Source organism: Panicum hallii, chromosome 1 (genome assembly GCF_002211085.1).
Source record: "Panicum hallii strain FIL2 chromosome 1, PHallii_v3.1, whole genome shotgun sequence".
NCBI lineage: Eukaryota > Viridiplantae > Streptophyta > Magnoliopsida > Poales > Poaceae > Panicum > Panicum hallii.
This window is the reverse complement of record NC_038042.1, coordinates 54,518,157-54,541,319: the sequence shown is the minus strand read 5'-3', so window position 1 is coordinate 54,541,319 and position 23,163 is coordinate 54,518,157. Positions and strand designations below refer to the sequence as shown.

Sequence of the window (23,163 nt, the reverse complement as noted above, 5' to 3'; positions counted from 1 at the left end):
AGTGGTGCGGGCCCGCACGTCAGGGGGAGATGTAAGCTGACGAGGGCGGACGAGCTTGTCTTGACCGTGATCCGCGTCCACGCGGGCTCGAGGCGGTGGTGGTGTGTCCGTAAGCGCGCTTTCTTTTCTGCTAACTGACCACTTTCTGCTAGCGCGGAGCGAAACCGTTGTGTCACCAACGTTGTAAAATGTGACGGCCATGACATGCGGGCCATGGTGTCTGATGTCCCCACTTGTCATGGTGAGAGACCCTCAAACGTAGCCGGATATCTGCGAGACTGTGACCAACGGAAACCCCTGGTCCATGCCTATCCCGTGGTCTACGAGACATGCGCACGCCTTTCCTAATTAATTCCACACACTGTCGCAGGCGGAATTGACCTACTAAACCACGCCTCATTTGGTAATTAACCGCAGACCCCCCAATTCATTCTCTTTTGGGTAAAACCCTCCAATTCTCTTCGCCTAATCCTCGCCGAGCCGGGGTCATCGCCGAGGGGTCGGGGACGGAGGGGACGCGAGCTAGCTGGAAGGAGTAGGCAACTAGTAGTCGCTTGCGATTAGCGATACCGACTAAACTAATGCCGTTTCGGCCACTCGCGGACGAGTCAATCGCTGCCAGTGCCAAAAGCTAATCAGAGCCCTTCCGCCTCAGCGTCAGTGGCCATGTCGGATCCACCCACCCACCACCAGCGCCAGTAACAGCAGGCGAGGCGATAGCTTCGACGGCGACCTCGGTCTCGGAGGCGGCGGCGGCGGCATGAAGAACTTCCTCAGGAAGCTACACATCGGCGAGGGCTCCAGCGACGGAGGTTCGTCGCCTTCACCGCCGCCCTCACGCAAAGGCGGTAGCGGTGGTGGTGGGGTTCATCATCATCATCATCAACCGCAACACGACCACAGGCAGCAGCCCTCGGCGGTATCCAGCTGGCTCGACTCGGTGCCTACCCGCCCCCCGCCCCCGATTCCCGTGGAAGCAGAGGTGCCGACGTCGGCGTCGTTTGGGGTTGGGGCAGAGGAGAGGAGCGCGAGGCAGTCCGCGGCGGCTGAGAGGCGGCGATCGCAGCAGGAAGAGATGGAGCGGAGGCGGTCGCAGGAGGAAGAGATGGAGCGGAGGCGGTCGCAGGAGGAAGAGGTGTTGAGGGAGCGGAGGCGGTCGCAGGCGGAAGAGATGGGAAGGGAGCGGAGGCGGTCGCAGGAGGAGGACGAGGTGGAGGAGAGGGTGATAAGGGAGTCGTCGGAGGCGGAGGAGAGGAAGCGGGAGAGGGAGAAGGAGGAGGACGACCTGGAGGCGTACCAGATTCAGCTGGTGCTGGAGATGAGCGCGCGGGACAATCCGGAGGAGATGGAGATTGAGGTCGCCAAGCAGCTTAGTCTGGGCTTCTGTCCGCCTCAGACATCCCCTGCGGAGGTCCTCGCGGCCCGATACTGGGTAAGTTTCCCAATTCAGTACCCTGCACGTTCGATTTCGTCTTCCAGTAGCAGTATTCCAATTGCAATTTTGATTTGTGATCGTGAAGTAGATTGCATCACGTGCGACTGCTTAAGATTACAATACCGTTTGCTTGGTTGTACTACCAGCTGCCTGCATTACGGTGTTCTAGTGTGTAATTTAGTTTATAAGAACAGAATGCTATTTTCTCACGAGCTTAGACAAAATTTCAGCAGCATGGATTATCATCTCTGTTTCATGGAGTTCTCACTGTATAGAAGTCCATTGTTCATAGTACACTTTCACTCTGAATTTCAGCATATGCTTAAAACACCGCAGGATCATGGTCATTGCTTACGTAGCTTGTTCAGTTTGCTACCAGTAACCAAGTGTATCCTTTATTGGATTGATGACAACAAGAATTCTTTCTTTGGAGCGAGATCACTATTCTAGGTGGATTTTTCTGTAAATTTGTTATTACACCATTATTTTGTTAGGTTGGTAATAAATGTTGCGTTGGCTTGGTATTAGAGATGACTTGACTTGTAACCAAGCCGTGCCCGGCTATATATACAAAAGGTTACCCAACCCTAAAGGTGTGTGGTGTTTTCCCATCTTTCTCTACCTCTCTACTAGTACATGCCATTGACATGAATGACATCTATTGTACCTATGATCACTGATCAATCTTAATCTAGATTACAGTAATGTCTGATAGTCTGGGTGGCGCTGGTTATTCCGTGAAACGAGTAACTGACTTATGTTTCCTACTTATTTTTGTCTCACCATGTATCTGACATGTCCATAATATATTTCTTCACGGCTGACAGAATTTGAACGCCCTTACCTATGATGACAAAATATCGGATGGATTCTATGATCTCTTTTACGTTGGGAATGGGCCGGCATCAGTTACTATGCCCTCTTTTGCTGAGCTACGAGCCCAGCCATTTTCGCATAAAGTCAACTGGGAAGTTGTGTTGGTTCACAGAGGTGAAGACCCTGAGCTCATGAAACTTCAGCAGGAGGCCTTAATCATTTCTCTTGACCTTCAATCAAGAACTTCAGAATCTGTGGGAAATGCTTTGGTGAAGAGACTTGCCAGTCTAGTTGCTAGACACATGGGTGGAGTTTTTGATCCTGAGAGCATGTCAGTGAAATACCAGAATATGCTTAACTCCTTAAGAAGTAGCATTGGAAGCGTCGTTGTGCCACTTGGTCAACTAAAAATTGGTCTAGCTCGCCACCGTGCCCTGCTATTTAAGGTCAGTAACTTTATACACATGTTTAAACTGATATAGCTAACCTTGGATCCTGTAATTCTTGCACCTGTTCTGAACTTTATTACAAAAAAAGATTTTTCTATTAAAAATGAACATTGGGAAATATCTTCCATAATGTGTTATGTATTATTCTCAACTTCAAATTGAACAGTACTAGATACATGTTGCTCTCGTGTTATACCCTACAAAAATGGATAGCTCTGATTTTGTGCTGTTCGATTAACATCCTGAACATGTGACATGAAAAACCATTGTTAGCAACATTTGTTGAATTGAAAAATGCATCACTGTGGTAGCAATCATATCTCATCATGCTTCATGCAGGTTTTGGCTGATGGCCTTGATGTACCTTGCCGGTTGCTGAAAGGAAGGCAGTACACTGGATCAGATGATGGAGCATTGAATATTGTCAAATTTAAAGGTGGAAGGTATTGCACCCTTTACATGTCCACCATCAATGGGATTTTGTAGGATGGCCCGACATAGCATAATTGTGTTATACTGCTATGCGCAGACTTCTTATGCCATCTAAATGTTGGCAATGAGAAATGAAATGTGCATTAAATATGCATTTAGCTTTATAACCATCTATACTATGTCACATTTTGCAGGGAGTTCATTGTTGATCTTGTGGCTGATCCTGGTACACTTATTCCTTCAGATGGTGCTGTTTTATCTTCAGACTTCGATGAAAATTTTGTCGCTGATAATCATCACTTGAAGAAAGATGAGACTACCAACCTGCTGGGATCTTCTTTTAGCAGAGCATCGAGTTCAGCCTATGGTTCTTTTGATTATGAGTTACTAGACAGAAGATCCACTTCAAGCAATGTTGGTCCTTCTGATACAGATGGACCTACAACTAATCAGACAAGCAATCAACAAAGTATGCTATCAAGTTCATTCGAGAAACTATCAGTTAGCACATGCACTAGTGAAAGTAGGCCTATCAGTAATGAATCTACAAACGCAGACTACATTACGGTTGCAAAAAACAAAGAGAAATCAATTGCACCCGTCGATTCTTCATCAAGTTCACCATCTGCGTCAGATATGGGCAGCACTCCAGCTGTCCGGAGAATGAAAGTGAAGGACATTTCAGAGTACATGATTAATGCCGCCAAGGAAAATCCACAATTAGCTCAGAAGATCCATGAGGTTTTACGCGAAAATGGGGTCGTGGCACCACCTGACTTGTTTTCAGAGGATTCCATGGAAGAGCCTAAGGACCTCATCGTCTATGACACCACGCTGTTTCAAAGCAAGGATGAAATGAAAAGGACGATGAATGAGTTCGAGTCAAGGAAATACACAGATAGTGGTCACGCTCCATCATTGCCTCATCATCCTGGGCATGAACTCCAACCAAAAGTTGTTCCTCACCGGACATCTCTGGAATCACTTAAGCCTGTTGAGGGTCTGGGTGTTTACCAACCCCATGACATCAGAGATATTGCATCTCCCTTTGTCCCTCAATACGAACCTTCTGCACCTCCTCAGGAAGCTCCAGCACCACTTACAAAGCAATTGCCTGTTACAGCAGCTGCAGTTGCAACTGCTGCAGTGGTGGCATCCTCTATGGTTGTTGCTGCAGCTAAATCTAATAGTGACGTGAACTTTGACGTGCCTGTTGCTGCAGCAGCTACTGTAACTGCAGCCGCAGTTGTTGCCACAACTGCTGCCGTGAGCAAGCAATATGAACACTTGGAGCCTGGTAATCAGCTGCTTAGCTTACCAAGTCCCTCTAAAGGAAACGAATTAGTTGAGAAAGGTGGAGATGATTTTTGGGATAAAGACATCCTTGAAGCTGATCATTCCCAAGATAATGCGCTGGATCAAGAAATTCCTCAGGAAGCTGAACGGACCTCAGACAAATCAAGTGGGACAGAGAGTGCAAAATCTGATCTTGCTTTGGAGGACGTTGCAGAGTTTGAAATCCAATGGGAAGAAATCGCTATTGGTGAACGAATAGGCCTCGGTACAATTGATTTACTACTTAATTATTTATGAAATTGACGGTTCTCTTAATCATACTACTTTTCCGCTGACTGTGGGTACTATTGTTTCCAGGATCATTTGGAGAAGTGTATAGAGGAGAATGGCATGGAACGGTATGTCTTCCAGTCAACAAGTTCCTTATTTATCATCTGAATCAGCAATTTCCAAATGAGAAATGGAAAAGTTGCGAAACGAAGTCAACCCTTTTCGGTATATGAAGTACTCAACTAAAGATGTGAAGACATATTAATTTAGATAATATGATAACATAATCTATGCCAACACTGAAATGTAATGGCTCTGTACTTGTCTATTTTACAGACATTTAGCAATGAGAAAATCCAGCTAGTAAAGGGCAATGTGAAACTATTGCCATTTGGTGTACTTTCTCCATTTACATCGTGAGACTTCTGACAGAAAAGAAAACATTTTACATGTACACTTAAACTGCACAAACTTTTTTGGTCTGTTGATTTAGTTTCGCCCTAGAACCTTAGGTGACCTCAGATATCTATAGTGACAGGCCTTAGTATCATTTGGAGAAACAGGTTTCAAGAACATGCCTAGCATCAGTAGTTTTGTTTAATTTGAAGATCCATCCATTTTTGCATTCAGTCTTCTGTTATAAACTTCTAGCTATGTTATTTTTCATTGTCACCATCTCTGTATTTTGCTTCTTTTTCTTTGTTTTCCGGTACCTTTTACAGGATAATAAATTGTTTTCTCTACAGGAAGTTGCAGTCAAGAAGTTTCTGCAACAAGATCTTTCAGGTGATGCTCTCGAAGAGTTTAGAACTGAGGTATATTCCTCTCTGGATGTCATTCCACTGGCATAAATAGATTGAAGTACAAAATTTTGGCTTTGTTATTTCTATTTATGTTTTTCATATTTTCTGAGTCACAAATGTCTATACGCATTCTGTGTATTTCTCTTCAATACATATAACTTACATTAATTTTTGTTAGGGTGTGACAATTGATAGATAATGCTTCATTTAACGATTGTTTCTTAATTAAAACGCAAATTACAGTGTCTATGTCTCACAGCATGGAGAATATGCCAGCAGCTCCAACAATTGTTTTGTTATTTGAAAACTTTACTTTTTAGATATGGGTTTGGGGCCGGTCGAGTTTCTTCCCCAGTTGCTCTTGCACCACCTGATAATGCATTATTTCATGCCTAGGTGCGAATAATGAAAAGGTTACGCCATCCTAATGTTGTTCTCTTCATGGGTGCTATCACTCGCGTGCCTAATCTTTCCATTGTCACCGAGTTTCTTCCAAGGTGGGTTTTTTTCATTTATATTGTTTCCTTCATAGCATATGGAAACAGGATCACCAGTGATTGTACTTTATGATTCAGAATACAATGTGTTACTGACACAAGCTTTTCTCTAACATCTTCCATGTTGCAGTAAGTTTATGAGCAACTAATGATGTGTAGAGATAAGAACTTTTTATTGATAATTATTGTCTTTAGGAACAGTACATTAAGTTAGGGACATGGGATCTGTACTCAAGTTCATGACATGAGTCTACATAAGTTCAAGAAAGAAGAAAAGGTATAGGTGGGAGTAGGGACGCTATAACAGTATTATTTAACACATGCATACCAACAGTATTATTTGACACATGCATACCATTCGTATTATATAGGAGGCACATATTCTTTTTAAGCTTAGTTCATGCATACTCATTTCAATACCATTCACCCTTTTATGCACAACATGCGGCTGCAGTTTCCAATACTACTTTAAATTCAGTATTATTTATTAATTTTACTAGTGCTACTATTATTGGTATTGCAGAGGCAGCTTGTTCCGGTTGATTCATCGACCTAACAACCAGTTGGATGAAAGGAAACGCTTAAGAATGGCACTTGATGTGGTATGACAAATGAATAATTTGAATATCACTATTGCTAGTTGCCGATAAATTTGGAGAAGCATAACTGAGATATTATCTACTAAGCTTTCTTTCAATTTTATAGGCTCGCGGTATGAATTATCTGCATAATTGCTCACCAGTTATAGTCCATCGAGATCTGAAATCTCCAAATCTACTTGTGGACAAGAACTGGGTTGTGAAGGTAACATACAAGCTCGTTTATGACATTGACATTTCGTGTAATTTATATTGCAAGTTGCTCCATAAACTTTTGCTATCAGGTTTGCGATTTTGGTTTGTCAAGAATGAAGAACAAAACCTTCCTGTCATCAAGATCAACAGCTGGAACAGTAAGCTTGCATGATCGTTGGCTATTCTATTATAAGTTTATTGGTCTTCTGCACTCTCCCAAAAAATATTATGCATAATCTTAAAGCATTTGTGGTTACTCAGCAGGTTTAAATTATGCTGTCAGTTACCATCAAATTGCTTGAATTGTGTGCAATTACTTTTTGGAGAGTATAGAAGCACTATGTCATTATGAATATATTTATTCTAATTTTGAGTTCTCTAGCTAAGCACTTATGTCATTATGAATATATTTATTCTAATTTTGAGTTCTCTAGCTATGTAAACTGTAAATTATCTTCTCCTTTTGCTCTGAAAAAAGTAGCAAACATGTGCTGCCGGTTCTTGTCTAGTTAATATTAACATCGATTGCATCAGGTATTAATAAACTTTCTCCATCGTGCTCCTTGCATATGGAAAAGGAATGAAATATTTGAAGGTATATATTTTTCCTCAAACATGTAGGAGAGCTATGTGTCATTACATGAATAAGGAGTTGTGATTACTGAATACAAAAAATAAAATGACCAAGAGGGGATGGGGGGCTACTAGCAAGACAGCAGGTTCCTTAGCTCCTACGCCTCAGCTGCACACGACGAGTTAGAGCCTTCAACCTCCATTGCCTGGATCACCGCGTTCATGGTCACTGTAGCACCATTTTGTTGTGGTGCTTCTATAAAGCTCCATATGACGAGGATTACCAGGGAGTTGGAGTCCTTTTCTGAATTGTTTCTCAACTGAGTGACACTACCAGCTTGTGAAGATGTCTGGGTCTGCCTGTGGAGATACCCCTGGAGGTCAATCCTTTGGACTTTAGAGCAGGTTGAACCATACCTGGCAACCACACAAGAGAGACCAGTAGGTATTGGATGATCTCATTGGCCTGATGACACGTCGGGCATCTAGCTGGGCGTGGTAGCCCACGCCTGGTTTATATCCTCCATCCAACATCTAGTATGGATGCTGACCCATAAGAACTTGCATCATAAAGGAGCATAAGATTTCAAAACACGCTTCCATGGTGCAAATCTGATGCACACAAAGAAAGCTCAGTAGTCTGACTTGGTAGAGCAGATCTCCAAAGCTGGTAGTTTCCAGACATGCTGATCTTGCAAACTATGCTCTGCAAGGACACTTGCTTTAGGAGGTCCTGGACCTGCAGATACTCATCCAGTGCGCATGCAGATAGGGTTCCCTGAAGGTATAATTTTAACTACCCTGGTATGGAAGGAAGATTGGTGATGATATTTACAGGGTTATGAATGGCGAAGGTCAAAAATCTTGCACTATTCTTCAGTGCATACTTAAGTTCTCTATAAACTTGTCTGTTAGTTTCAATTTTCTTGTGAAGATGCTATAGTCATAAGATAACCAACACTCATTTCAGTAATTACTATCTTTATATAACGGCGTGGAATGCTATGTAGCATGCAAATTACAAGTTTACTTACCCTGATGTCCTTTCCATTTCCCTTTTCTTTTATTTGTAATTCTATGTTAAGGAGCTGAGTGGTTTGGCTTGAGCTCATTCTATAAGCTTTTTTGTTGTACTGCAAGTGCATAATAACAACTACCGTTTATTAGATAAAGTTAAATGCTGTTCCAGTAAACCCTATTCATAGAGCTCTGCAAACTCTCATGTTCTACAAGCAATCCTCTCCTACCTTAAGCTTCTGCATGTGAGATTTCAGTCAAGTCCAAAACAGGTAGCTGTCTACATTCTAGAGACAAGTGTAACTCCTGATAAGACTAGCTGGGTGAACACTGTGTGTTTAGGTTAACTTGTGTTATCTGTTTGTACCACTTTAAAAGTTACTAGTTGGTTCAAGGGCTACCTTAAATCATTACTGAACAACTGTGCTGATGTGCAGGCAGAGTGGATGGCACCAGAAGTACTTCGTAATGAACCATCAGACGAAAAGTAAGCTCTACTGGTTAAAGACTCGGTTCCAATATAACCTTATCTTGAATTATTTTGTGCTGCTGAAACAGTTTTATGTGTTGGCAGATGCGATGTTTTTAGCTATGGAGTCATATTATGGGAGCTTTGTACACTATTACAACCTTGGGAAGGAATGAACGCCATGCAAGTTGTTGGAGCAGTTGGGTTTCAGAATCGTCGCCTTGATATTCCAGATAACATCGATCCTGCCATAGCAGAGATAATAGTGAAATGCTGGCATACGTTAGTATTCTTAACTTGCTTGGTGCATTCTAAAAATACTTCACAGTCCTTCCGCATAATTTGCATCCTTCTAATTGACATATGCTTTTTTTGATAGCTAAATTCACTTTCTTATTTGTCGTAGGGACCCAAAGTTGCGGCCATCATTTGCAGATATCATGGCTGCATTAAAACCATTGTTGAAGAACCTAACAAGCAATCAAGCACCAAAGGCAGAGAGTACAACAAACAGATGAGTAAGGCAAGGAGATTAGCAACTGCCCAACGTCCGAACTTATAGGATTATTTCTGTACAGTAACAGCAAGCATGTGGTCAAGGATGACAAAGCTGTGATGTTGGTCTGTTTGCTACTCTATCCAAAAACTGGTCTAAATTTTAAGGGTGGCAATGTCATGTCAAGCTTAAGCCCGCTTGCCATTGATCCGGATTTGAAGACCAGCACTGATATACCCGTGAAACAAGGCGAAGGTCTATGATCTAAGCAAGAAATTGTGCAGAACAATAATGTTTTGGCACAGTGGAACGCTTGAATCAGGAACTGAGATGGCAGGCGGAACAAGGGCCTTTGTTCATACCTTCTCTTCCTTTTTCTTTCGTCGTGTGCCCCACCAAAAGGTGGGTATTTATATGTAAATGCCAACAGATGTAATGTGCTGTCAACCAGGAAAAAGAAAGAGAAAAGGTTGCTCAGCTTGTGCAGCGAGTTTGGACTCATCTAGTGCCTGATGAAGTTAGCCGTGTTGGGGCTTTCCGTTGCATACCATGTCTGGGGTTTTTCCCCCTCACTGAATGCTTGCTCACCAGCTTGAAGCCTGCTCTCATCAAGCTGATCTGCTGTCGTTGTCGCATTTTGCCTGCCGTCGCCATCTGTTGGGTTCGAAAGCAGAGCGTGCCGTGACTCGACCGGAGCTACGGCAGATCACGATGTGAGTGGTGGGCAGGTTAGAGGCCTGATCATTCTCTGACCGGACGTCACCCCTCCCAGAATTGGCAAATGCCGCGAGCGGAGCCCGAACGCACGACGTCGCACTGCCAGCGCGCCCGACGCCTCCGCGCACGCTTCGACCTGACCAGTTCCCGGCCATGGAAACTCCGCAAGCCTCGCACCCACGCACGTCGGTGCGCATGCCGGGCGTGCGCGTCGCGCTAGTTAACCCGATCGCCGTCTCCGGAGCCAAGACCGATCACCCGATCCGAGCGCGAACTCGAGTTCCGCACCGACCGACCGGCCGACGGCGAGCAGCCAGAATCAGCAGGGCGCGCGATGGCGGGCGTCTTCTGGGGAGGCGGAAGGGCGGACGAGGTGGCCGACTTCGACGAGTACGACCCGACCCCCTACGGCGGCGGCTACGACATCGCCCTCACCTTCGGCCGCCCGCTGCCGCCCTCCGAGGAGACCTGCTACCCGATCTCCACCGCCACCTCCTCCGCCTCCTCGTACGACCGCCCCCAGCAGCACGGTGGCCGCAGGCCCGGGGCCGAGGAGTCCCACGGGTCCGCTGCAGGGTACGGCGGCGGCGGCGGCGGCGGCGGGTACGCGAGGCGGCCTCAGCCTCACGAGGAGGAGACCCACGGCTCTGTGGGCTCTGGGTACGGCTACGGGAGGAAGGGACACGACGACGACGACGACGAGCAGAAGGCGTACCGGAAGCCCAAGCCGGCGTACGACGGGGACGAGAGGCCCAGCTACGGCCGCAAGAAGAAAGTGAGTGTAGGACGTTGGGCCTTAACTCATAGTATGGGCCGTCGCGGACCCTGTTTGCTGGCAGTATTGATGGGCCTTTATTGGTCTAAACGTGGGCTTGGGCTGGAGGCCTAGATTGATTTACAAGAGTCCCCCCGTGGTAACGGTTTATCGATCTGCAGGGTGACGACGACGACTCCGATGACGACGACAAGAGGAAGCCGCGCTACAAGAAGTACGACGACGATGACTCCGACGACGACAAGAAGAAGCGATACGAGAAGAGCAACCGTCGCCGCCACGATGACGATGATTAAGCCACGCGATAATGTCAGACCGATATGTATCATCCCTTGACTGCATCGACTACTGGTAGTAAATAAGGTTAGGGGATTAATTCTGCTTCTCACAATCAGGCATCCCTCATTTCTTTTTGCTTTTCTTTTCAACTTTTCTGCTATTCTGGTTCTGGTCACCCCGAACTTTCTTTTTTTCCTGAGGGGAGTATGCATCGATCCGATTCTTGTGCTTTCGATTCTTTTGGAATAAAATTACGATAATCTGATTTGCATTTACTTGGATCATGGCAAAGGGCGTCGAAATGCAGCTGAAAATGGCACAATTATTCTTCCATTACTCGTACTTCTTCCGTCTCAATTATAATTTTTCTATACACATAAATATATAGTGTACATCTAGATGCATAGTAAAATATGTATTTAGAAAAGTTAAAATGAATTGTAATTCGCAACGGATGGAGCAGCAGCTACCGGAGAATATCATAGTTGCGTGTTGCATAGGAGATGCGTTCGTGTATGTGTGCTGTGGTAGGGATGTGTGCGTACGTCATCTGTAATCGTAAAGGAAAAGGGAAAATAAAAATAAAAGAAAAACCCAACAGGTAGAGTTGTACTGAGGACAGCTGCTGTGAGCCTGCTTCCCGTGGTAACTGGAGTACTGTATGCGTATTGGCAAGGCTTCCCAGGTACAAAAACTTACAGGCAATTCAAGCCCCTGCTCATCTTTTGAGCTGGAAAGCATTGATTGGCTATCGATGGTATCAGTGTCATCTTCTACGTGTAGTATCTCACGTACGTACACTTGTTTGGCCATTTCTCGTGCCAAGTTACCTTTGCACCTTTCGGTTTCATGCGGTGCTCGCATGGTCCTAGCTATTACGATGTTTCTTTGTTTGCACCCCACCCCCACCCGGTGGGGCATCGAAGCTATCGGCTTAGATGCACACAATGAGTGTGTTGAAATGATGCACCTACCAATCATCAGTCAGCCAAACAAACCGGTTACCCCAAAAGATGCTACAAGCGGTGAACCTGGGCACAATCCCTGAGATTTTTCGAGGCTATGGATGAAACTGTGGCCTCATTAGCAGATCGGTGGAAACTTCACAAGATCATAACATCATAAGATGCAATCATTTTGCTCATACTTTAGAACCAAACCGGCGGTACGGAAAGATTCTTCTTTATAATGCATATGCGTATCACTAAATCATTTGAGCAGGTCAAAGTGGCCTCTCTAAACAAGGCCTGGCTTTCAGCAATTTTTTTATGAAACAGGAGGGGATTAACCCCCTACTGGTTATATATATTAATTTAAAAATGAAACAAAACAGCCAAACAATGGAGTCTGTCTCACGAAACAAAGAAAATTAAAGCATTGGGTTTCAGCAATTGGTAGGATTCCATATGAAAATTGGAGGAGAAAAAAAGGTACACAATCAAGTTGGTTCAGTGATTCGGGATCTTTTATTCAGGCAAAGCATTGGCTTTAAGCTATTATTGGCAAGTTTCCATATGAAAATTGGATGAACCCAAACTGATGTAAAAAGAAAAAAGGAAGTTCACAGTCAAGCTGGTTTCAGTGATTCAGGATCTCATCTGCGGGCAGAGGCACCGAGTGATGAATTACTTTTGTCTCTGAATAAAGCAAGAAAACAGTAGCTAACACAATTCAAATATTATATAAAACCAGAGTAATCCCTGCTAGCCTATGGAAACTTCACATTTTCTGTTTGAAGATCACGGCGTCATGTGTGGTTTTTGTCGCATTTAATCGAACATTAGCACAACTCACCCTCGTACACCCATTTTCTATCCCCCGAAAGGTGATCTCGACTCGACCGTGGCGAGAACCGACGGTTGCTGATAGGCGATAGCAACGAGGACCGCGTACCGGGACGTGCTGCTTTTGGCTTAAGCTGCGACGGAGGACACGGGGTAGTGTGGCGTTCAGTCCTGATGTGACTGGTAGTTGGGTCGGATCCTGTGCTCCTGTGGCTATCCCAACTTATTGTAACAAACCAAAGCACCGATCGCAGGGAGCCGGCCGGGAGCACATCACATCAGGGCTCTACTACCGCCCATGCTCATCGAGATCTTCTGGCAACTGGCATCCTCGCTCGTGACTCGCAAGAATTCAGAATTCTTGCCTTGGCATGCATGCTAGCAGAAGCTGGGCAGGAATAGGACGTGATGGGCCCAGGAATCACCGACGAATCTGCACCAGGGAAGAAATCCCCTAGTCCAGTAATCAGTGTCATCTGCAGCTACCTTGCGTGAACCCTAATCCCAGGCTTTAGGAAGTAGGAACACATGGCACGTAAAGAACGAAGTCGCTAGAGGCTAGAGCTAACAATTATGAGCACCTAATTCGAAGAACATGCAGCCTACGGTTTCTTTTTTTTAAAGAAAAAATGCAGCCTGCGATCGACATGGCGGCACGTTGCCATCCAGTCCGGTCGCGCGGTCGCCCAGCCAGTGGCCGACGCTGACGCCGCCGCGGCCGCCGAGACTCGGAGATCCGGAGATCGTCGGCGCCAGACTACAGAGCGGACGCGGGCGGGCACGCGAGAACGGCGAGCTCACGCGGGCCGCGCACGAGGGGAACGCCCACCGCACGCGTACGCAACGATCGGACGCGTGAAAGCGACCGCGCCCCGGAGCCTGGAGCAGCGCGGCCGCGGCAGCGGGCGCGCTCTGGCGGCGAGCGGAGGCAGCGGGCGCGGCAGCTCTGGCGGCGGGCGCGCGGTCGCCGTCACGGGTGATAAACACGCACGGTCGGCAGACAGCCCGGGATGTGTTGCTGAGCCGGGGATTGAATGCACCGCATGGATAGTTTCTATCTTCTTCTCCAGGATTGAAGGGCACACATGGGGGGGATCGCTGTTCACGATTGATATCTTTGCGGTTTTGTCGATCGACCGAGATCGATTTCTTTCTTAAAAAAAGGGGGGCTTGGTCTATCTGCCTTCGATGCTCGCGTCCTGGGGTCACATGCAATGCAAGGCGTCATTGGTGCACGGCTCATGCTCGGCAACACTGTAACCGTGAGGGCTGAGGAATTTCGCAGGCTAGCTGGTTTCCGGATTAGTCAGTTGTCCCCTAAATCCTTCTCTAAGTCGAACATCAGAAATACAATCCAGGAAAAGCCTTGTGTCAGTGCCGTGACATTACCGCAGCGGCCAAGGAGCAGGCCAGAGGGCGGGTTTTTTTTATCTTAATTGTATATAAAAAAAATCGTTTTTTGATCTTTGAATCCTGAAACACATGCAACTAAAGAGGTGAAGTTGCTGAAGCTGTTTGTCAGCACTCTGGCCTGCAAGAAAAAAAAGATCCATCCTCTGCTTGCGTTTGGTACGAGTCATATGTCACTGATTGCCCAGCTGAAGGTGCTGCCCATCCATCAGTGCGAGGTGGAAAAGAAATAGACAAAAGTTCTCAATACTGCGTTTTGTTCTCATTCTTCCATGAAAAAAACCTCTCACCACCCCTAAGGTACTCCGTACAAAAGAGGAGAGAGCCCCCCCCCCCCCCCCCCACAACAAAAAAAATGAATCGACACGCGAACCACGAAGCGAAAGCGACCGAACAAAATGATTTCACAAGCCGCCCGCTAAAGCCAAGTCTATTCCATCCCTCTCTATCTTGATCTCTCTCTTCAGCCTTCATCATCAGGCAGGGACGCAGGGGCGCTGCAGTGCACCCTCGCTCGCCTCTCCCGGAGAGCCTCTCGCCTCTCCAGCCCTGAGCTCCCCTGCATTCCTCGCCACACCGACGCAGGCGCCAAAAATAAACGCCACCGCCACTACGTGGCGAGGGGGCGCTCGGCGTGTCGCCCCACCTCTAGCTTGCTAGCTTCCTCCGCGACAACGATGGAGGTTGCCGAGGCGGTGGCCGCGCCGGCGCCCGACGAGGGCGCGCTGGACGAGCGCGGCGCGGCGCTGCACCTCCCCAGGCTGCTGGCCGGCGTCGTCTCCGGGGCCCTCACTGGCATCTTCGCTCTCGGTACTCGCGCTTTCCACCTGCTCTGCTTCCTTCTCTCTCTCTCGGCGAGCGCGCTCGCTTCGTGCTCTGTTGGTTGCCCTGTCCTGAGGTCGGTGTCCCCCTCTTGTTTCCTGCGCGCGGCGTGTACGTCAAGCTGGGGCTTTGACCGGAGCCGTCACCGGCGCCGTCGCGGGGAGAGCTTCGGACAGCGGCGTCCTGCGGGGAGCTGGACTCGGGGCGTTCGCCGGAGCTGTCCTCTCCATCGAGGTTCTCGAGGCTTCGCGAGCTTACTGGTGCTCCGACCGGCTGGGCTCGCACGGCGCATCCTCCATGGTCAGTACAATCAGACCTCTTCCCCGCCCCTGTGACCCTGTCGGTGTTCTGACATTCACTATTTGTTTTTCAGTTTCTGATGATGCATCTGCGTAGACTTTCAGCTTGGATAATGCTTTTTCCTAATAACACGCGCCACGCTTTGCCAATTGAAAACTACTCGATTTAAATTATGATGCTTGCTTGCGCCAGGTGTGAACGATGTCGGTGTTAGGTGTGAACGATATCATCTAGTATATGCTATCTGCTATATGCTAAAAGATGACGTCATCTTGCCCCTGTGAGACAGTGACTGTTACTTCACGAGCTTGGTTTCACTTGCACTTATGCAACCCAGCAAAGATTTCACTTACACTATTGCTAGGTCGTTTGAGGTCTAGATCCTAAACGTGATTTTTTTTTACAATGGTAACAGTTAGAGGTATTTTTCTAGACGTGCTCTCTCATGAAAATTCATGGTTTGGTGTGCAGGCTGATTTCATCGAGCAGCTCATTCAGGCCCGGTTTGTGCAAGAGCAACTTACATCTTCAGGATATACATCATCCCGCTGGCAGGTCAGTAGTCAGTAGCTCATTCATAGTGTTCTAGTGACATCTCTGTCTATGCTTCTTTTGAGTCTGTATATCTCTCATCTCTGTGCTGTTATAGAAATTGAATGCTGATGCTGCACAAAAAAAAAATTGAGACAGTTAATTGGTTGGTTGTGTGTTTCTACTTTCTACTAAGTTTTAAATATTTTTCATTGACAGGTCAGCATGTCAGATTTTGGTCATGATGACCTGTATGACATCTTTGGAGACATTTCATCTAAAGGGCTCTCACTAGAGTCGTTGAAGAAACTACCACATTATGTGGTCACTGACCAAATGCGGGACTCCTTTGGGGAAATCCTGTCTTGCCCTATCTGTCTACAGGTAGGATTTATGGAAGTGTAAAAATTATCTAGCAAACCTTGTTGCACAGTACACACTTTATTTTGGTTAAAAGCAGTAGGTATAGGAGCAAACAAACAATACTAAAAGTAATAAATTCCTCTCATAGCTAGTGATCTTGCTCCTTTATATAAATCTAGCATACTTTTAAAAACATGAGGCCAACCATTTTGATCACTAATGTTATGGTGTCTTCTATAGTTCTTTTTGTCCTGATAATTTTGTTTTTATCTTACTCAAAGAATTATGAAGTTTATGTTGTTTCTCCGAAGAACAATATTAGACTTATCTGCAATCCTTCAGTACAAGGTGAGCGCATAGACTACCAATTTATTCTGGGGCTCACAGTTGACTGTTAAATCAACGATTTTCCGAACCATTTTGTTCGAAAAAATTTCTGGGCATTATTCAACCAGAAAAATGGCCTGATAGTGAGATCATGAATGCGATAATGAGATAGTGAACGCATGGTACGAGTGATACACTGATAGGAAATGCAGTCAGATGCAACAACCTCAATGGGGCAACTGCAATTAGCAATGCTCATACCAAAACTTGTTTGCTACTAAATGCAATGTGGCTGGCATCTGCTTTCTGCAGTTTCTCTTCTCATCAAGGCCGACCTAATTGCGTCCTTCTTGCAGGACTTTGTAGCCGGCGAGACAGCGAGGAGGTTGCCCAATTGCTCTCACACTTTCCACCAGCCTTGCGTGGACAAGTGGCTTGTCGATCATGGCTCATGCCCCGTGTGCAGGCAAGAGATGTAAGATAGGTAACCTGCTTATTAGGTGAAGGAACTAGCTGGGTGAAGTGAAATGTTACTTCATATAGAGATAACCCTACAATACGGTGATGTAAATTACTAGTAGAATCCTGCTTGTTTTACTACCAGTGAAAGCTTCCCTGTACATCTGACAGTCTGACTCTGTTTCTTACGCCCGGTTACGATGTGAAATGAAATAAGATTGGGCGATGCTTGGCAATTAACGAAGCGGCGATCACGAGGTAGGCCTGTTTGCCCCATTCCCCATCTACTATTGTTGCTCTCATTCTCCTCCGCCCAAAAAATTATACGGCCCAAGAGCCCACCAATCAGCGAACTGACGCACACGCATGACGCACGGCCTGCCCAGCGCCCAGCCGCCCACCACACCACACACACACGACACACAGCAACAGCAAGCCGACGACTGACGATGCGAGCACCGGCGATGGGCAGTGGCGGCGCGCATGGCAGCAGCAGCACCTATGTCAGGAACTACAAGTTCAATCAACGAAAGATAGGTAGGTTCGAGCAAGAACACAAGAGGCTGTAGATAACTGAATCGAGGCAACAGCCGCCGGCGGCGAGACGACGAAGTCCTACAGGCTACAGGCTACAGATGTTCTAAACTCTAGAACTTTACTGGTGGTTCTTCACGATACCCTCCAATCACTCCCTCCAGATTTCTATAACAAATTGGAGTCATTACAGCTTAAGCAGCCAAGAAGTTTAATTAACAGGAATTAGAAATAGACGCTCTTAGGCGCGCCTAACAACTTAAGTATGAAGCCTCCGATCAAAGATGAACGGCTGGTTGAACGCTGAAACGGTAAGCCTGAAGAAGCACTCTGCTGACTGAATGCACTTCTCTGACGAAACTGAATCAGACCCTCCATGGCCCTGATAACCGAGGGTGAGTTCAGCGCTGTAATTTCAGAGGGTTACTCTTTCGTGGGATCCTCTCGGTCCACCATTCCACAGGTCGATGAATCCTATGTTGTTCACATATCTTGCGTGATCGAGCAGAAACAGTCTAGTATAGTTGTGGACTCGTGATTGCCAACGACAGATCGAATCCATTTCATAGCTGGAGTCATCTGTACACACCTTTAAAATTACTTTTTTTTTAGATTAAACCTTTAAAATTACCTTGTTTTAGATTAAAATTACTGACTCGCTACTGTACATCAATTTGCCCCTTTCGTCTGTGTAATTCCTGTTCTCGTTTCTTTTCTAAGATCAAACTGATGAGCATACTGAGGATTTCAGTTAACCAATGTTTAACTGTGATTAAGTTGTGATTCACATCTGACTTTCTTCTGTGTTGCTGACACACAAAGGAATGACAAAAAATAAGCAGTTTCTTGAGCAAGTGTCAAGGATCTTTGGCAAGGATGATGAGATCATCGCTGTACGTCTACCGAATACATCACGATGTTCTTTTCAGTTGTTTTATCGATATATTTCTGAAACTTCCGTCATCTTATTTTAATGGTGCACATCTAATTTTCCCTTCTTCCAGCGATGCTAGCGACTCAGCTCTGATTTTCTGTACGCATGATCGGGTTGGGCTTCAGAATCTGAACTGGCTGTGCTTGAGTGGTGAGATGAACTCGCAGTCCGGCGTCCAAGAGGCCCCTGCCGTGCAAGAGGGATCCCTGCTGCGTAGGAAGCAAGATGAGCGGATGGTCCCACGCCCAAGAGCATGCGTGACCGCCGCCGCCCAATACCAATCCGCTTGAGAGTCATCATCCACCGGCGGGTGAGCAGCCAACGGCTAAGGCCAACCCTGAACTCGGACCACTGCTTCGCTTCCCTTGGCATTAGGAGGAAGAGGACGCGTACGGAGGGTGGAGCGGGTGACGATGCCAGACGTGCGAAGTGGGGTGGTGGAGGTCCAAACGCTGCGGCGAGGTAGCCCGCGCCGCCGCCGGGCGGGAAGGAGAAGACCAGGACCAGGGTGTCTTTTGCAAAATTCAGGATCCAAATTTTACACAAAAACCCCTAATTTGGATCGCGCTTATGGATCGCGATCCAAATCAGGGGGTTTTACATAAAATTCCGGATCGCTTTAGGGATTTTTCTGCAAAATATGTTGGCCGCGGCCAAAACAGCCAGAGCCGGATGCGGCGGCGGCCATGGACACTCAGGCGATGCGCAGCGCAACACACGGCGTCCGCGCCCAGCGATTCCGCCGCGCGCATTTGGTTGGAGGTTTTCCGATCCGGAGGGAGGCGAGGCGTCAGGCAATGGCTGTGGAGCAAAGCTGCGACGCGATTGCATGGTGGCTGCGGAAGCTGTCAGCCAGTGCGAGGAGGGTGCTCCCAGCCGTTCATCACATTTTCCTGGTAAATCAAAATTCCCCATAATGGGCTGATGAAGATTCCATTCCAGCTCCACCTACCGCTTCGCCTACGCTCACTCATCGAACTGAAGGCCCCCTCCATTAGTTTGGACTGCTAATATCTGCAAACACCAGGATCCAAATCCAATTGGAAGATTGCGGGTTGATAATTAACCTGCGCGTAAACGATCCGCAGAGTCAGTGAGCGATTCAGCATTGCAAATCTGCACCGCCCAATCCGCTGTGCCAGTAGCAGTGCTATTTTAATAGGGAATTCAGATGAGCGCGTGCCAAATGCAAATGCAGGCAGGTCGAGTTGATGGATCTCTGTGTCTCTCTTGTGAACAGGCTGCAGGATGCAGAGGTGCACCCGTATCCATCCACCCTGCATCCATTTTCACCACAGTAGTGTGTCATTGTCACTTGTCAGCACGTAATTTGTAGTTTAGTTTAGGGTCCGTTTGGTTGGGGAACCAATTTGAATGGAATAGCTCCATTCTAATTTCTGATAATAGAGCCGTTCCGTTCTACGTTTGGTAAGGAGAATGGAGCCGCTCCATTTTTTATTTGGTTGGAGAGTGCGCTAGAGTAGAACCATTCCATTCTGTGTTTGGTTGGAGAGCCATGTGAATGTGGTTACCTCCTGTTTTATTTGGGTAAACTTACCACCATGTCAGTTAAAATGCACCCGGGGGCACCATTTCAGTTAAAATGCACCGGGGGGGGGGAGGAATGGTGGCGCGCTCGCTGGCCAGCGCCTGGCCACCGCCCGGGGGTGGGGGGCTCGCACGCGCGCTCGCGGGCGGGGGGAGGGGCGCCGGGGGGGGGGGGGGTGTTCGCGCGCGTGCTCGCCGGCGGGGGAGGGGGGCCTGGCGTGCTCGCTGGCCAGCGCGGGGGGGGGGGGGGGCAGATCCGTGCCGCCGCCGGGGGGGTGGGGGCCGGCGCGCGCTCACCGGCCGGCCGGGGGGGGGGGGAGGGGCAGAGGGGAGAGGGGCGGTGCAGGCGGGCGTTGGGGGGGGGGGGTGACGGGCACCGGTGCTCGCGCGCGCGTGGGAGGTGAGCGTTCACGTCCGCTCGTTTTTACCGAGCCGCATGGTTCCGCATCTCGAAGGCATATTCCCATTTTGGAGCCGTTCCGTTCTACCCTTCCTCAACCAAACAATGGTAAAAATGGAACCGCTCCGTTCCATCTCCACTCGTTCCACCGACCAAACAGATCCTTAAAGTACGCTTTTGGTGAAGCTGAAGGTGTAGTTGCACCCTTAGGTCCTATTTGACATAGTTTTAGCTTTTCCTAAAACAGCTCTTAAAGCATCTTTTCTGGTGAAGCTGGAACTGTTTTCAAAATTGTTTGGCGAAACGTGGGCCTGTAGGAGAAGTGGGTGAAGCTATGATTTCCAGTTTCTCCTCCCCAGTGTAAACCAAAAACAGATTCACCAGGTGCTTCATTGATAAAGCTGCAAGAAAAATATCTTTTTAGCACAGCTACATGTGAAGCTTTTTTTGAAGCTCTTCAAAAAGCTGTACCAAAGAGGTTCTTAATTGATCAGCTTAGTTCATTCTCTGTTGGGTAACCATGCTCGTTTTTCTCCTGAAATGGAGTGCGATACATCACGGGACTACGGAAGTGTGACTAATTCCCTGATATTATCAGCTGTCTTTATTTGATGTTTTTGCTCAGATCGTGAATGTTTGAGATTTTTTTTCTAATAATAGAGAGTCATTTGCTTGCATTGGGTTATACTTGTCTGACTGAAGAAACAATCAGGAGTCTTTTGGCTCATTGGGATACCATAGATTTCTTATTATTTTGTGCAGGCACCATCATCTTCGTGGTTTTCCCATTAAGTTCACTGCAAGGGCTGACAGTGATATAATGCTTGGCATATTCCTACTAAAACTTTCAGCTATAAATTCTGCTGCCCTGCATGGGATTGATGATCGTGAATCATTTAGCACAAACTGGTTTGCTGACGATTGTGCCTATGTACTTGGTTTCAAGCTTTAGTTGATATTTTTTCCTTTTTTGAAAGATTAGGCAGGAGCACTGCCGGTGCATCTAAGATAGAAGAAGCAGGAGTTTGCAGTTATTCAAGTAGGCAGCTATTACGCATAAAACCGAGAGAAACTCCTCTACTCATTTTTTTAAAAAAATAATCTACCACCGGGTAGCCACATGCCACCCTTCTTAGTAGCACCTCCTCTCTGATCAAACTGAAAACTTGATGAGGTTGCAAAGACTTGGAATAAAAAACGCGCCAGTTTCTTTCCTTCCATAAGTTCCAGGTGGTGTACATCAGTAGTGCTGATTAGTTGATATATGTTGTGGGAAATAATTCAGTGTGTGTTGCTTTTCCTTGTGAAGTTGTGATCCCCTTGTTCTGCTCGTGTCGCCCATAAGGCAAGACATCATCACTTCATCAGACTCGCTTTCCCCAGCCGCAATATGTATTTTATTTCATTTAAGAAGAGGACTGGCAAGCCATGATGCCTTTTCTTTTGGATTGATGTTGCACGAGGTTTCGTCATGAAGGACTTGCAACCGGCAGCAATACGTGCACATTTCTTGGAAGGCTATCTCGATTCTCGAGATAGTTTTGGACGGAAAATTAAGTATGATGTACTCTCTCCGTTAAAAAAAATACAACTCCCGATTTTTGAGGAGTTAGATAATTTTAATTTGACAAAATTTATATAAAATGCTATGAAAATTTATGTTATAAAATAAATATCATTAGATTACTTATATAATATATTTTTATACTACATCTGTTTCAAGACATAAATGTTACTAATTTTGTATATAAATTTGGCAAATATAAAATTGTTAAATTTCTGGAAAAACGAGAGTTGCATTTGTTTTGGAACACAGGAACACAGAGAGTATCAGCTATTTTTTCCCAAAAAAGAAGAGATACCGCTAGTGCATGGTCAGAATTGTTACAAAATTCCATCAGACCGTCACGCTAATTTCAGGTTCAAGAAACAACACCATGTAATGCTAAATTTAGGTTAAAACACTACAAAATCAAACATTATGTTAGAGCAACTCCAGCAGCAGCTCTTAAATTAGACCCTCCAAATGCTAAACAGGGTTTGCCTCTAGTTTTCAGAGCCCTCCAAATTTACTCCAACTCTAGCAAAAGTTCTCAGTTCTAACTTAATAGAGAGCTCCCTAAAGACCCGGACGGGGGTACTGGGAGAGAATTTGAAGACCTCTCCCCCAAATAGAGAGTCTGGTAGATGGTGTGCTGTGGTGCATCTTTTTAGCTTAATACTTTAAGTTTGAGATAGGGAGCTGTTGAGAGTCCGCTGAAATTGCTCTTAGAAAAAGGCATATACACCATGTTAACTTTATCATGGAACTAACGTGATAGGTCAGCACCTTTTTACATCTAACGACATCTAGTCGAAAGATATTTATATTTTCTATAATACTTTCTAATAAAAAATATTTTTTCTATCACCTTCTAGGAGGTAATAAGAGATCATAGTCATCTATATCTAACTAAATGGACGGTTCACAGTTAATTTGGAGGTAGCAAAGCCTGGCCAAAACCATGCATCATGAAGCCAGGACTAAGAACCATTGGCATCTAAGGGACACCCTAAGTTAGTAAATTGTTTAGTGGGGGATGGCCGAATTTGAAATTTGATGGTAAAAGCGAGGATACAAGATATGGATTTAG

General features: G+C 46.3%; 3 protein-coding genes across 3 annotated transcripts; all 3 read left to right on the top strand.

Moving 5' to 3' along the window:
• Window positions 1-446: 446 nt before the first annotated feature.
• Window positions 447-9,890, top strand: LOC112887378 (probable serine/threonine-protein kinase SIS8). Its single transcript, XM_025953566.1, is given in 14 exon segments — window positions 447-1,432; window positions 2,263-2,697; window positions 3,040-3,143; window positions 3,327-4,693; window positions 4,786-4,826; window positions 5,445-5,513; window positions 5,898-5,998; window positions 6,522-6,600; window positions 6,704-6,802; window positions 6,882-6,950; window positions 8,820-8,869; window positions 8,957-9,133; window positions 9,258-9,339; window positions 9,341-9,890. Coding segments are annotated over 14 exon segments (3,378 nt in total). The 5' UTR covers window positions 447-760; the 3' UTR covers window positions 9,374-9,890.
• Window positions 9,891-10,398: 508 nt separating this feature from the next.
• On the top strand, window positions 10,399-11,384 carry LOC112887463 (uncharacterized protein At5g39570-like). Its single transcript, XM_025953673.1, has 2 exons — window positions 10,399-10,839; window positions 11,001-11,384. Exons 1-2 carry the CDS (start codon window positions 10,399-10,401, stop codon window positions 11,133-11,135), a joined length of 576 nt encoding a protein of 191 aa, XP_025809458.1. The 3' UTR covers window positions 11,136-11,384.
• Window positions 11,385-14,738: 3,354 nt separating this feature from the next.
• On the top strand, window positions 14,739-17,354 carry LOC112879666 (NEP1-interacting protein-like 2). The gene is made up of 5 exons (XM_025944058.1): window positions 14,739-15,122; window positions 15,256-15,434; window positions 15,906-15,989; window positions 16,185-16,349; window positions 17,012-17,354. The coding sequence occupies exons 1-5, from the start codon at window positions 14,990-14,992 to the stop codon at window positions 17,132-17,134; spliced, it is 684 nt and encodes a 227-aa protein (XP_025799843.1). The 5' UTR covers window positions 14,739-14,989; the 3' UTR covers window positions 17,135-17,354.
• Window positions 17,355-23,163: the final 5,809 nt, after the last annotated feature.

Excerpts from the sequence above, each read along its gene's own strand:
- LOC112887463 (XM_025953673.1), top strand. The coding sequence starts at position 10,399 with ATGGCGGGCGTCTTCTGGGGAGGCGGAAGGGCGGACGAGGTGGCCGAC. Across the intron at positions 10,840-11,000 it reads GCTACGGCCGCAAGAAGAAA|GGTGACGACGACGACTCCGA; the intron begins GTGAGTGTAGGA and ends ATCGATCTGCAG.
- LOC112879666 (XM_025944058.1), top strand. The coding sequence starts at position 14,990 with ATGGAGGTTGCCGAGGCGGTGGCCGCGCCGGCGCCCGACGAGGGCGCG. Across the intron at positions 15,123-15,255 it reads CACTGGCATCTTCGCTCTCG|CTGGGGCTTTGACCGGAGCC; the intron begins GTACTCGCGCTT and ends GTGTACGTCAAG. Across the intron at positions 15,990-16,184 it reads ATACATCATCCCGCTGGCAG|GTCAGCATGTCAGATTTTGG; the intron begins GTCAGTAGTCAG and ends TTTCATTGACAG.